The 13,221-nt window shown below is 41.4% G+C and overlaps 1 protein-coding gene across 1 annotated transcript in view; it reads left to right on the forward strand.

The window, feature by feature from the left end:
- Positions 1-12,529, forward strand: part of COLEC12 (collectin subfamily member 12) — a 144,811-nt gene extending 132,282 nt beyond the window's left edge. Inside the window, exons 6-10 of the mRNA XM_032792370.2 lie at positions 782-1,261; positions 1,678-1,814; positions 3,307-3,416; positions 5,109-5,254; positions 7,681-12,529. Of these exons, the coding sequence (XP_032648261.1) occupies positions 782-1,261; positions 1,678-1,814; positions 3,307-3,416; positions 5,109-5,254; positions 7,681-7,685 (878 nt within the window). The 3' untranslated portion in view covers positions 7,686-12,529. The remainder of the gene's footprint in view (positions 1-781; positions 1,262-1,677; positions 1,815-3,306; positions 3,417-5,108; positions 5,255-7,680) is intronic.
- Positions 12,530-13,221: the final 692 nt, after the last annotated feature.

The raw sequence follows: 13,221 nt of genomic DNA on the forward strand, positions 1-13,221 counted from the left end.
TTTACTTACTCACTATTCTGAATAGATAAGAGACTGTAGCAGGGAGATTGGCAGAAACCTGGTTTCACCTCTAGTCCTGTCCAGGCCCCAGAGAGAACAAAGCCAAACCCAAAAACCACAAACAAAGGCTTCCTCCCTTTGAGATTTGAAAGTATCTTGTTTCCTGATTGGTCCCCTGGTCAGGTGTTTGGTTCCCTGTTTGTTAACCCTTTACAGGTAAAAGAGACATTAACCCTTAGCTATCTGTTTATGACCCCCCTTCCACTATTGTCTTTACCCTTCTTTCATGCTGCTCCTTCAAATTAAAAAACCTTTATTCTTGTGTCCCAAACAATCGCTCTTTCTTTTTATTCAAATCCCTTCTTAAGGCTGCCATGAAGCCCATCAGTGTCAATCCACCAAAGACAAAAAGCACGTAACACGACTTTTAGAAAACAAATGATAACCGTATCTTTTTGAGATCTGAGGCTCATCTGATTATCTGGGGCACTATGCGTCTGTTTAATGTAAATTACAAGTCCTGTCTGGCATGTTTTCTTCTGTGTCCTCTACAGCATTAAGTGTCTTGAGGAGGTTCAATAAGATATAATATATAACTAACGATTGTGAAGAGATTCACCTCCTTTTTCTAAACCAACTGTATTTTTACTTTGGCTACTTGAGTAGCTTGGGCTTTATTACTGCTTGTACTGTATTGAATGTCCAACGTTTTTAATCTCAGGTTTATTGAACACTCTTCCTGTTTTTTGTTTCCCTCCTCTGCATATTTAAATTGTTTCAGGCCCTCCAGGTCCAAGGGGACCTAAAGGTGAGAGGGGACCCCAAGGGCCTTTTGGTCTCACTGGCCTAAAAGGGCAAAAAGGAGAAAAAGGTGAGCCAGGGCCACCAGGACCTGCTGGTGAAAAGGGCCCAGTTGGGCCAATCGGGCCACCAGGAGAAAAAGGTGGAAAAGGTTCAAGAGGATCACCTGGCTCCAAAGGTCAGAGAGGTTCTACTGGCAAGACTGGTCTGCCAGGACCTAATGGAGACCCTGGACCACCAGGACCACCTGGCAAAGATGGTCCTCCAGGTCCACCAGGTCCACCTGGATTTCAAGGTTTGCAAGGAACTGTTGGCGAGCCTGGGGTACCTGGACCTCGAGGATTGCCTGGTCTGCCTGGCATACCAGGGCTGCCTGGGCCGCCTGGACCGCCTGGGCCACCAGGTCCAGGGATGCCTCTTGCACTGAAAAGTGAGCCAACATCAATACCTGAGGCTAACGGTAAGCTATCTACTCACCCACCTACTTTTCTATTTACATGCCCATCTGCCCAAGTAGCCGTTTTTAGTGCACCTGCCACTATGATAGTGGGCTAACGTTAATCTCTGTTATCTTTTGCTTAGACACACTAGTTCTCAAAGATTCTTAGTGTGAAACTCCAGCTTACCTAGCTGTGTCTGCCTGACTTCTTTCAGCTGCTCTGGAGTTTGATTAAAGTGTCTCATCTCTAAAGAGATGGCAGCAATGCAATGAGTAGGAGCAGTTCTCTGGACATGCAGGTTAAGTTATATTCTGCATTCTAGTGCAGATTTCTGATATGTGCATATTCATTGACTCAGCATCTAATTATTTCAGATGTCACCATCCTGTAGGACAGTTTGAAATCCCCAGTTTAACAGCAGGGTTTCATGTCACAGGTTGTTCTGCTCATTGGAAGAACTTTACAGAAAAATGCTACTACTTTTCATCTGAAAGAGAAGTTTTTGAAGATGCAAAAGTTTTCTGTGACGAGAAGTCCTCACATCTGGTTATCATAAACAATAAAGAGGAGCAGGTAAATAACATCACCTGCTGTTCTGAAAGCTATAAGGCAGGGGTTGGCAATCTTTCAGAAGTGGTGTGCCAAGTCTTCATTTATTCATTCTAATTTAAGGTCATACATTTTAATGTTTTTAGAAGGTCTCTTTCTATAAGTCTATAATACGTAACTAAACTATTGTTGTATGTAAAGTAAATAAGGTTTTTAAAGTGTTTAAGAAGCTTCATTTAAAATTAAATTAAAATGCAGAGCCCCCTGGACCGGTGGCCAGGACCTGGGCAGTGAGAGTGCCGCTGAAAGTCAGCTTGCGTGCCGCCTTCAGCACATGTGCCATAAGTTGCCTACCCCTGCTATAAGCTTTGAAGATATTTTGAGTCTGGAAACTACACAGCAATAGGAAAGCTGAGAACATCATGGATTCATATAGTGAAATGAAAACACTGAGTTACCCCATTCAGAATGCTGTACTCCCGTGTCTGCTCAGCACTTATTGTGAAAAGGAGCAACATAGAAGACATTGGGCCTGATCCTGAAATTGCTAAACATTGCCACTTCCAGTAAATTCAGTGGAAGTTGTGGTTGCCCACCCCCTTTCAGAATCAGGCCCATTGTTAGTGGCCTGTTATCTGAAACACATTTTTCCGTGTTGCAGATAGTTATTTTTTAATTCAATCTTTAAGATAGACAACTTAAGCCTTTATTATAACCTTAAATAAAGTCTATTAGGTCTTCTATAGGCAGAGCAGTGATAATGAATAAAAGCCATATCTTACACTATTGTTTGGTAGCCAGACATGCTCCTGCCCCCGCCAGGCAGGAGTGGTGCAATAAAGTATAACTGCTTATTCTTTTCCTTAGTTAAAAAAATACTATTGGTGGTGGCCTTCCAATCGCCCAGTTTTCACAGGGAGTTCTTACCCACAGGCAAATAGTGCCATTGAGTCTAGTGCCTTTTTGTTGTTACCCACAGGCAAATAGTGCCTTTTTGTCAGTTAAGGTTGAAGAATCAGGCCCTAAAACACGTCTAGAGCTGCATAAAGCTTCCATAATCATCTGTACGTTAGCAGTGGTGATCCCTCATAAAGCAGGAGTACTACAGATTAGCTCTGGAGTGAACCATAAGTGCCATCTCAGATGTTGTTACAAATTAAGGTCTATCTTTGCTGGAGGGAGGGAAGGAAGGAAGAAAGTTCCAGCCAGTAAGGAACCTTTTCAGGAGAGAGCATTCTTCGCTGACAAGAGGGAGAAATAATGACCAAAGTACCCTTTGATTATTGCACTCACTACCAGAAGTGCGAGCAGCATATTAGGAGTGAGAACAGAGGGTAAGACCCAAAATTAGAAGGAAGAGGTAACCAACAAGGAAACGAGGTGGTTGAGCATTGGGAATGGAGAGGAGAAGAGCACTGTTATTATTCTATCTTCTAAAAGCAAAATCTACACAAAGCAAGTAATTGTGTGCTCTCAGAAACAGAACAGAAATCTGTGATTGCATTTTCACTTGCAGCAATGGATAAAAAGACAGATTGCTGGGAAAGGCAACTTCTGGATTGGGCTCACAGATTCAGAGCAAGAGAATGAGTGGAGATGGCTGGATGGAACCTTACCAGAGTACACGTATGTGTTGAAAAGAACCATGTTGTTTATTTTCTGCAGAATGCTACTGTTCTTGCCGCCACTTTACTAGAGATCTGCAGTATCTAGAGATGAGTTACTGGATGCCAGTGAAGCAATACTTTATCTGGAAGTGTTACTGAATATTGTTTTCGCTACCAGCTTCCTTTCTCCGTGCACAAGGCTTTATCTCCTTGCCAGAAGGAAAATGGAAAATTTAATATTGAATGAAAGCATCATACAACTGTGCAGCATGATACTGCTTGCCAGTGTTTTTACGAAGTGGTGGTGGAAAGCCCAGGCAGCTTTTTGGTCTTGGTTTAAATTTTCCTCCTTTGCATTACAACTGGCCATAAATAGAGAGCTCTTTCTTACTAAAAAATGAAAGGACTAACTATTAGATAAAACCCAAATGCAAGGTATGAAACAGAAAGAGAAGGTATAAATCAAGGATGTCCAAACTTTGGCAAGCTGAGGGCTGTATTGGCAGGTAGCCACATGTCCAAGGGATGCGCCAAATTGGTATTAAATGTAGCCGCCTTAATTTTTAATACAATGGAGCGGACTACAGAGACTATAAATCCCAGCATGCAGTGCCTCAGAAAAACAGGCTAAATCCATTGTATTTGTTATAAATGATTTGCAGATGTCTAATCTGTGGCCACTTTCATGAGGAACATGGAAAAAAGATTTGGTTTTGGTAAATCCTACCATTATACCTCTCTCAACTTCAGATGGGTACAGCAAACCTATGGCCAGTGTCACTGAAGATTTCTCTTGTGCTGTGCTTTTAAGGTGTCCTCTAGTGACCTCAGAACTGTCTGTCGCTGAAAGTGATTCATTATTTCTGGAAGTCTGTGTTTCTTCCCAGATGCTTGGTCAGACCCTTTGTATCAAGCAGGCATGTTATTTAGCTGCTTATGGCACCATTTCAGCCAGCAACCAAAGCTTCTGTTCAACAACCTGTATTTTTAAGAAAACCGAGCTTTTGTTTTGAGACTGGAAGCACATCTCATTAATTAAATGAAAACAGAATCGAGAGTTTTGCTCCACCAAGCAAGGACACTAAGTACTGGGTAAAGTTTCACTATCGAGGTTACTGGCCTCCAAATTAAGCCAACTTTTAAAAATTCCTTATGTGTCTGAAAATTAATTTTTCCATCCAAACTGAGGTCTGAAAGATAGACAAATTCCTGCTTTGCAGCTGGAGAGGCCTATCACAATCAAGCCAGGATTTCAGTTTCTTTGCAATTACAGGTGCATATTTTGCCACCTTTCTCTTCTATGTCCGTTTTGTGTTCTTTTTAGCAGGCAAGGTATTGAAATACACAAGAATCCCTTAGGCAGAACCTTGGATGTTTCAGTACCATCTGCTGGTTAGAATGAACTAGACAGACACAGTGGAGGAAAGGTGCCATGTGCATGTATCATGTACTCTCATCACACTTGCATGTACATCCACAAACCAAAATAGAGCTTGTTGGTCTAATTTTAAGCTTTAAGCCCTTGACAGGCAAAGGAGGAGTAGATTCTTGTCTCTATTTTCCATTTTCAGTAAGAGTCATGTAATGTTTGTTGAAGAGTGTATTTCCAGTTCAGAGCTGATCTCATGATACTTTCTGCTAATCTCTTTTGTTGTGCATGGAAAACTATCATGTGATGTCATTTAACATCTACTTCTTATTTTGTTGAAAGAAACTGGAAAAGTGGGCAGCCTGATAACTGGAGTACTGGGCAAGGGCCGGGGGAAGATTGTGCTGGATTAATCTCTGCTGGGCTCTGGAATGACTTTCAATGTGAAGATGTTAACAGTTTTATTTGTGAAAAAGACATGGACAAAGGTAAGCTAAGTGTTCGATTAAAAGAGTTTCATCATAGTGACAAAGAGCCATGATTTAGTCCTGGGGGAATTCTGTGCCACTGCGCATGTGCAGAATTCTTATCTCCCGCCGATTTCTTTGCTTCCTTGCAAAAAAATGACTTTCTGGTGGGGAAGCAAAGGGAAGCCACAAAAGCAGTCATGCAGCCCTCCCCAGCAGTATATTTTGGGTGCGCAGGGTAGCCGGCAGAGAGGTAAATCACTGTGGGGCAAGGGGCAGGACTGGTGGCTCCTTCTCTATGCTGGGCTCAGCTGCTAGTCCTGGCTGGGCTGGGAAGGACAGGACTTCCTCTTCCCTGCACGGTATCCAGGGATGGATCAGACCCACCCCCAGATTTCTCCTCAGGATGCAGGAAGCTCTGCAAACTCCCCACACATCCCTTCTCAGCTGCAGGGGGAGGGATCAATGCACGGAGAGCTGCTCTCCCATCCACCCAACCCCCATGCATCCAGACCCCCTCATGCCCAGATCTTAAGCTTCACCCCCACATACACCCAGAACCCCCCTACCAAGCCCCACTCCCCCTCCATGTGGACCACCCCAGTGAGCCACCCACATCTGGATCCCCACTCCACCCACCCCCAACCAGCTGCACCTGGATCCCCTCCCCACTGAGCCCCACACCCTCAGTATCTGGACCCCGCACTGAACCCCTCACATCCAGACCCTCCGCCAAGCTCCTATCTCCTCACACACACACCCAGACACACACCCCTGCTGAGCCCCAACCACCTTCACCTAGACCCCCCTGCAGAGTCCCATTACCATTGCACCCAAAACCCCCAAACAAGCCCCTGTGCATCTAGATCACCTTCCGCACCCAGATTGTCCTCCACAGTACCCTCTCAACCCATACATGGATCCCTCCACACTAAGCCCCTCTACACTTGGATCCTGCTGGACTGAGCCTGCCTGCCCACACCTGATGCACCTGGCACAGAGTAGCAAGGTCCTGGGGTGTTTCTTGGGCAGACTCAATCCTTGCACTGTGTCAGGGGTGGGTGCAGGCTCACTGCTGAGCTATGTCCCGAGGGGCGCTGCAGAGTGGTCTCCTACCTCTGCAGCCAGTGGCCTGTGCTCCCCAGTGACATGCAGGAGCCTCCACATTTATTTGACAAATAAAATTTGCAGAATTTTTATATTTTTGGCACAGAATGCCCTTAGGAGTAATGATTACACCCTGGGGGGGGAGGAGATCCATACCTATTATATATGGACAGATGCTATGGAGCTGCTTTACAGGGAGGACAGGCTTCTCACAAATGAAAATTCTATCACCTGTAACAGCTCTACACAGATCTAGCCCCAACAAGCATGAGGAGTCCCTGCTGCTGGGAAGTGTTTGGCAACTGCTGGGCCTCTCTCCTTAACTCCCACCCACCCACTCTGACTGCTAGCGGGGACTGTGGGTCCTGTCCAAGTTCTCTAGCTGACAGCTCTGTGTCACATAGTGGCAGCTGGACAGGGTGGAATCACAGAGTGCCGGTTTTGCTGAGCTGGCACACAGGCAGGGCCAGCGCTTTCATTTAGGCGACTTAGGCAGTCGCCTAGAGCGCCAGCATTATGGGGGGGGCGGCACTTTGCCGGGGAGGGGCAGGCGGCTCCGGTGGCCCTGCCGCAGGCGTTTCTGCAGACGGTCTGCTGGTCCCGCGGCTCCGGTGGAGCTGCCGCAGGCATGCCTGCGGCAGCTCCACCGGAGCCGCGAGACCCGCACGCGGGGCAGCGAAATGGCCTGGCGCCGGTCCTGCACATAGGTACTGTAGATTCTCTTTCTAGATCTAAGGACCCACTCACAATAGGACTCTGTTGAGCCACAGAGCTGCCTAGGGCTCTGCTCTATGATCAGTGCCAGAGCTCAGATATTTTTGTTCTGATGATGACCTTGTTGAAAGAAACTATTTTACAGTGTGCCAGAAACATTAATTGTTTAAAAGCTTTTTTTCAGAAATATTTTTGTATGTGTCATGCCTGGCTGCTATGATTGCCAGTACATAGGTAGAATTTCATAGGATATGGTAGAAACTCCCAGCTGGATTCAAACGTTCAGATACTGGCTCTTAGGCAGCATCCACAAAAAACATATGTACACCCTTCAGGGGCATAATCCACATCTGTTTGTGCAGACTGAGGAATTGCTTGCACATGGAATTCTCTTTTCTTCCTAGATAAATGTGTATTATATTAGCAGAACTTTAGGTTTTGAAAATATTAGTTCTTGGAGGTGTACAATATCTGAATATGGGTCATATTTTAAAAAGTTATGTTTCTTGAACACCAAGACTCATATGATAGAATTTTCCAAGATTCTTTGAATTCAATGAACCTCCTTGCTGATAATTTGTTGATAATAAGCCTTTCATCTGTGTTCTTTCTTTCTCTCACTGTAGCCTAGACACTTGGATTGTAATAGGCTGTGAATTTACAGACACAAATACAAATTACGAAAAAATCCTATGGGACTTCATCATCTCCTAACAAAATTGAAAAGGAAGCACTGAAAACAGGTTTAATGCAAAAAAAGAATTCAGCCGCAACTCATCTTTGCCATCTTGTGATTATTCAAGGATTCTGGACCCACAGCACAATGCATTTATTGGAAATGCAATTGGACTGAATCAGTTACATATTTTTGTCAACCAGTGATCATACAAGTGTACAAGTTTCGTCTCCAAAACCATGAAATATAGCAGTCTGAGTAAGACTCTTGGTCATTGAGCTATAGGAAATACTTATAAAGCTACAGTGTAAACACTATATTTCATTTGCTAAAATCCCAAATATAGGAAAATTATACAGATACACACACATAGTATATAGATTTTATATAAATATATATATAGTCAAGTTGTTATCGATAATATGGAATATACTTTTAAGAGCTTTTAAAACTTTGTATTTTTGTACAAAATATTTGCTTTTTACATTTGTTCTTTTTTTATTGTCTTTTTTTTTTTTTTTTAACAAATATAGTGCACAGGGGCCAAAGAAAACAGTGAAGGTACTAAAAATAATTCAGGCTGTTGTCAGACTTAGCTCTGCTCAGCTGTAGAAAAATATTTTCCAGTTTAAAAAAAAGGTTTTTTTCCCAGATGAACCACTCTGATTAAATAACTTTGAAGCTGATTTTAGATAGTATTTTTATGCAAGTCTACTCTGTGTGAGTAACAGCTAAGTAGATCAGGGACTAGATATTCATGATAGCCGCAATTACAGCCACTGAACCGTCAATGTACTGCCGTACTGTATGGGTCTTGTTAACACAAGGCACTGTGATGTCTGCCTTACTTCCCTCCCTCTCTGACTACAGAAAAACATCACAGAATTAAATCACTAGCTTTTTTAAATGTTTTAATTGTTCCTCTATTACAAAGCAGTTTTTAGAAGCTCTGCCATAACAGGTGCTGCTTACTACTGAAAGTCAAACTAAGAAGATATTAAAAGACATTTATAAAACAGAAACAAAAAATTTGAGCATGTTGAAATGTGGTGGGGTTTTTAAAGCTGGATTTTAAAATGTGGTAATAAAACATAGTGTATTCTAAAAGGTCAAGTCAACCTGCATTTCTCTAAAATGTTTTAATATAAATTAATCTTGTGACTTCCTTGGCCCCATCCTCCCCTGCCAAAAAACTAGCAAAATTAAGTATGCCACTACCAGAATTTAGTATGGTTAATGGATGATATCACTGTCCAAACCACTTCCTCCGTATCCCTAAAGAGCTGTTGCCTTGACAGCAGCAGCACAGCCTATCTTAAACAATAAAAAAAAATAAGCAAACAGTTAAAGTTTATTAGCAGAATCCATGTGATTTGGTTTCTATTTTATGTGTCCTCTGAGGCCACATGCTACACCATCATGCATGTCCTTTTGTACCCTTTTGGAAGAGAGTTGTTTTTTCACTGCCTCGTGACCTCCAGTTTACCTTGGCTGAGTATGGATTAGCCTGTTGAAATACTCCAGCTCTTCTGGAAGAAGACAAGATTTTGTACTTCATATTTTCAGGCATTGCTTATAAGTGTAACCAATTAAAGTTCCTTGCCTTACTGGCTCTAGAGCTCCCAGGGCCTAAATTCCATATTCTCTCCAAAGTTCATCCTCCTTTCTTAATGTCAATTATAATTTATTCCCAGAAACTGGAAAGTGAAATGCAGAAATCCATAGAGAATATAATGGGTATGAAAAATGAACATAACAGCACAATCCACAAACACAGTTAATAATGAAAAGCCATTTCAGAGGCAATGCTTTTCCTAGAACAAGTTAGATTACCTGAGGAATTTTCTTTTTGTCATGTATTGAATAACAATCAGATGATCTATGAATATTATATGGTACCTATATATACAAAAATGTATAAATATATAGTAGTGCTGTGTTTATATATTTATACAATAGCTATGGTGATAACATTAGCACAGTATCTTCTTCATTTCTCCATCTTACTGTCTGGAACAGGTAGGCTTCATTCTGACCTCATATCAGTATAACTCTACTGATTTAAGTGGAGTTGCTCCTGATTTCCACTGGTGTGACTGAGACACAAATTGGGCTCATAGCTATACAAATCCAAGGCAGAGCTGTGAAGAGATCCCAAATCTCTTAGCACAGGACTGGGAGACTTTACTGCAAGACCATCTTTCATCTCCTGTGGCAGTGGACATATGGCATTCTTTTTGAAAAGATGGATTTTTCCCCATGGCACGTGTGTTACAGTGCTCATCAAGTGAAAATACATTTCAGTAACCATGACCAATTTTCTTCCATTCAGGGACATTTCCGATTCACAGACTACCAGCAGCTTAGAATAGTGAGTTGAGCCAGTTTAAGGCTGTAAAATGTTGTTGAACAATAACAATTATATGAAGAATTTAGATGGAGATTGCATTCAGTGGTGTTTCTCATTACCCACTCCTGAGTCAGAGCTACAATAGGCCTGATTCTCAATTATCCTGGCCCACATCCTCAAACATATTTAGCATCTAACTTGCATAGACTTCAAAGGGAATTAGGTACCTAAATGCCTTTGAGGATCTGGGTCTCTGTGCCTATGCTTGGAGCAGAGATGGATTCAGTGGGTGACATTAAGTAGATGCCCTCTGCGTGCACAACTTAGACAACCATCTTTGAAAACTTGGCCTGCAGAGTGCAGACGAACTAAGACAGATTCATCAAGCAAATACCCTTTTGTCCATCTTAGCCAGCATTCATGTAAGAGAGAAAGGGAAATGTGAAGTGGAAAAAGAAGACTGAAATCTCAAAAGGAGTGCAAAAGTCACCAGTACAGGTCAGAAACCTGTCATGATAGGGAGAGCAATTGGCAAGGGTGCAGACTGGATGCCATGAGAGGCCGAGAGATTTGCCATGGAAGTCAGAGTTGCCATGTGGGGTCTGGTAAATTTCATGTAAATCCATCTTCTCTTGAATGACAGCACAAGTTGTGCAGGAAGTTTCTTTTGCATGAGAAAATTATTTTGTCCACTTCTAGCAATGTGTGGATAAGCTACATCCAGCTAAAACGGAACTGGCTGTATTCTCTTGACATACTGAATGTACATTTCCATTTTTTTAAATTTAACATAAAAACTAAATGTTATTTCACTGATAGTATAACTACCCTTTATAATTAAGTGACTGGCATTGTAGATGTTATGGGGAAAAAAGTTGTGCCTTACAGCATCATCAAATGCTAGATCTTTTAAAAATTCTCTTTTGCTCATATCACTGATTTGTCATGAATTGTTTTCAGCTGATTAGAATTTTTCACATCCCTTCAATTTTCCATAAAAATCTTCTGAAATTGTTCCAATGAAAGAAGCACTAAGTGGGAGACACTAAAGTAAGTATTGCACATTCTGTGCATACACATATAGCAAAGTTGGCAGTTGTGCATATGGGTACATACAAATTGTCAGAAATATTGCATATGTATTAAAAGCCAACTTAAATGAAAGAATAGTTCTTCCAAATAAAAATTCTCCTCTCATACCACAGTACAATTACTCCTTATTTACACTGCTGTAAGGTAGATCATAATCAAGCAGATGGTATCTCTAAACACTATTATCTATTTTATCTAGTGACTTGAATTTTTAATTCTCTGTTCCTGCAGTATCTAGCTGCTAGAAATGTGTCATTTAAAAGGTTAAGAGAAAAAACATACAACTCATCTTCATAAAGCCTTACAAGGGAATTCGGAACTGGGAAAAGGGATCCAGGATAAAATATCTGCTGGCTTTAATGGGGCAGGCCCAGAACCCAAGTAAGCCATAGTTCAGTCTAGTTTCACTGTACTGTTTAAACAGATAGGCCTGTTCCAACCTTGCTATTTTCCTAGATATCAAATGGCTCAGCTGTTCTAATTTCTCTTTTCACTAGATACCTCTTTTGGTTTTAACAAGTGGTAAGAATTAGTCTTTGATTTTATTAATGGAATTATGATAAGTTGCCTGGAGCACGGTGCCAAGCAAAGGAATCTGGTTAGCTAGAATGGAGGCAAAGCCATCTGGGAGATCTAGTTTGTTAAGAATATATGATTAAACAAAAATGTTCAGCCCTATTAAAGCACCTTAGTTGAAAATCACAAAGGTCTCAGCCAAAGTCAGCATGTAAAATACAAAAGAAATGGAATTTCTCCATCCTTAGTCCATAGATTTCCTTCTTTTCTTTCTCCTCTTTGTTTATATTCCCACTTGGAGAAGTTGTTACTATTCCCCCATTAACATCAGAATATGGATTTTGAAACTGATCTCCCCCTCCCACACACACACTTTTCTGACTTCCTGGCTGAGCCTTTTGGTGATGGTAATACTGATATCGCTTACTCTGTCTAGTACTTGACACTTTCAAAGTAATGTACATACATAAATTAAAAGAAAGTCACAGCCAGCTGACAGTAAAGGCCCAGCTGGAACATTATTACCAGAAGAATATGTAAAGAAAATTAGAATTGACCATGTCTTGGGCTAACTTTCTAGAGAACAGATCCTCATTTACTGTGTCTCACTGTGTAAAGCTGCTCTGCAGCAGATGGCACTTCTTAGGAGCTGCCAGTCCACCTGGCAATTCATTGCCTTACTTAAGTTCCCCCTCACTTGTTTGATGGCATCTAAAATAAAGAAACCCTGTTTTGGAAAAAATAAATTCTAATTTATTTTCTTTTTCTAGGAACCAATATCTTTCTGTCTCAGTGATGAAGATAAAAATTTTGTTTGTTTTTCAAAATAAACTATGGTTAATGCTCCAAAAATTGGGTAAGAATTTTCTTTATTCTAATACCAATAAAAGCCACAGTACTAGTCAAATAATATGAATATAGGGCTGGAAGGGACTGCCTGGGTCACTGAGTCCAGTCTTCACAGGCAAACCCGTCATATAATCCTGCTCATAAATTTAATCAAGTTCTATATTAAAAATAGTTAGGTTGTTTGCACCCAGTACTGCTATTTGAAAGCTGTTCCTGAAGCATAATGCACAGTTGGCTCTTATTAGATGATAATGCTTTGCATATGTTTAGGGTTTTCTTATCCAAAGATCTCAGTGTCTGTGAGTGCTTTCCTAAAGTGGGTAAATATTCTAATCCCCATTTTTCGGATGGAGTAACTGAGGCAGAGAGAGATTAAATTCTATTAATTTTGAGTGTCTCCATTTTGAGATAGCTAGGACCTGATTTTTAGAGGCCTATAGTTCTGTTGAAATCAATTCTCTGTTATATCAGAAAAACAGATTTAAATAATTTTTAGGTGTGACCCACACCAAGCGGTTTGCTCCCCTATTTTCCTCATTAGTGCTAACTTAAGTAACACCACTGCTACTGCTGCTTTCCCAGTGTAACCAGGTGATTTTAGTATGCTATTTCATGTATCACTCTGTGGAGCAGAACTCAACAGCTGGTGCTGCAGAACAGGATGAGCCTAGCAGAAAGGCACAA

Source organism: Chelonoidis abingdonii, chromosome 2 (assembly GCF_003597395.2).
Source record: "Chelonoidis abingdonii isolate Lonesome George chromosome 2, CheloAbing_2.0, whole genome shotgun sequence".
NCBI lineage: Eukaryota > Metazoa > Chordata > Testudines > Testudinidae > Chelonoidis > Chelonoidis abingdonii.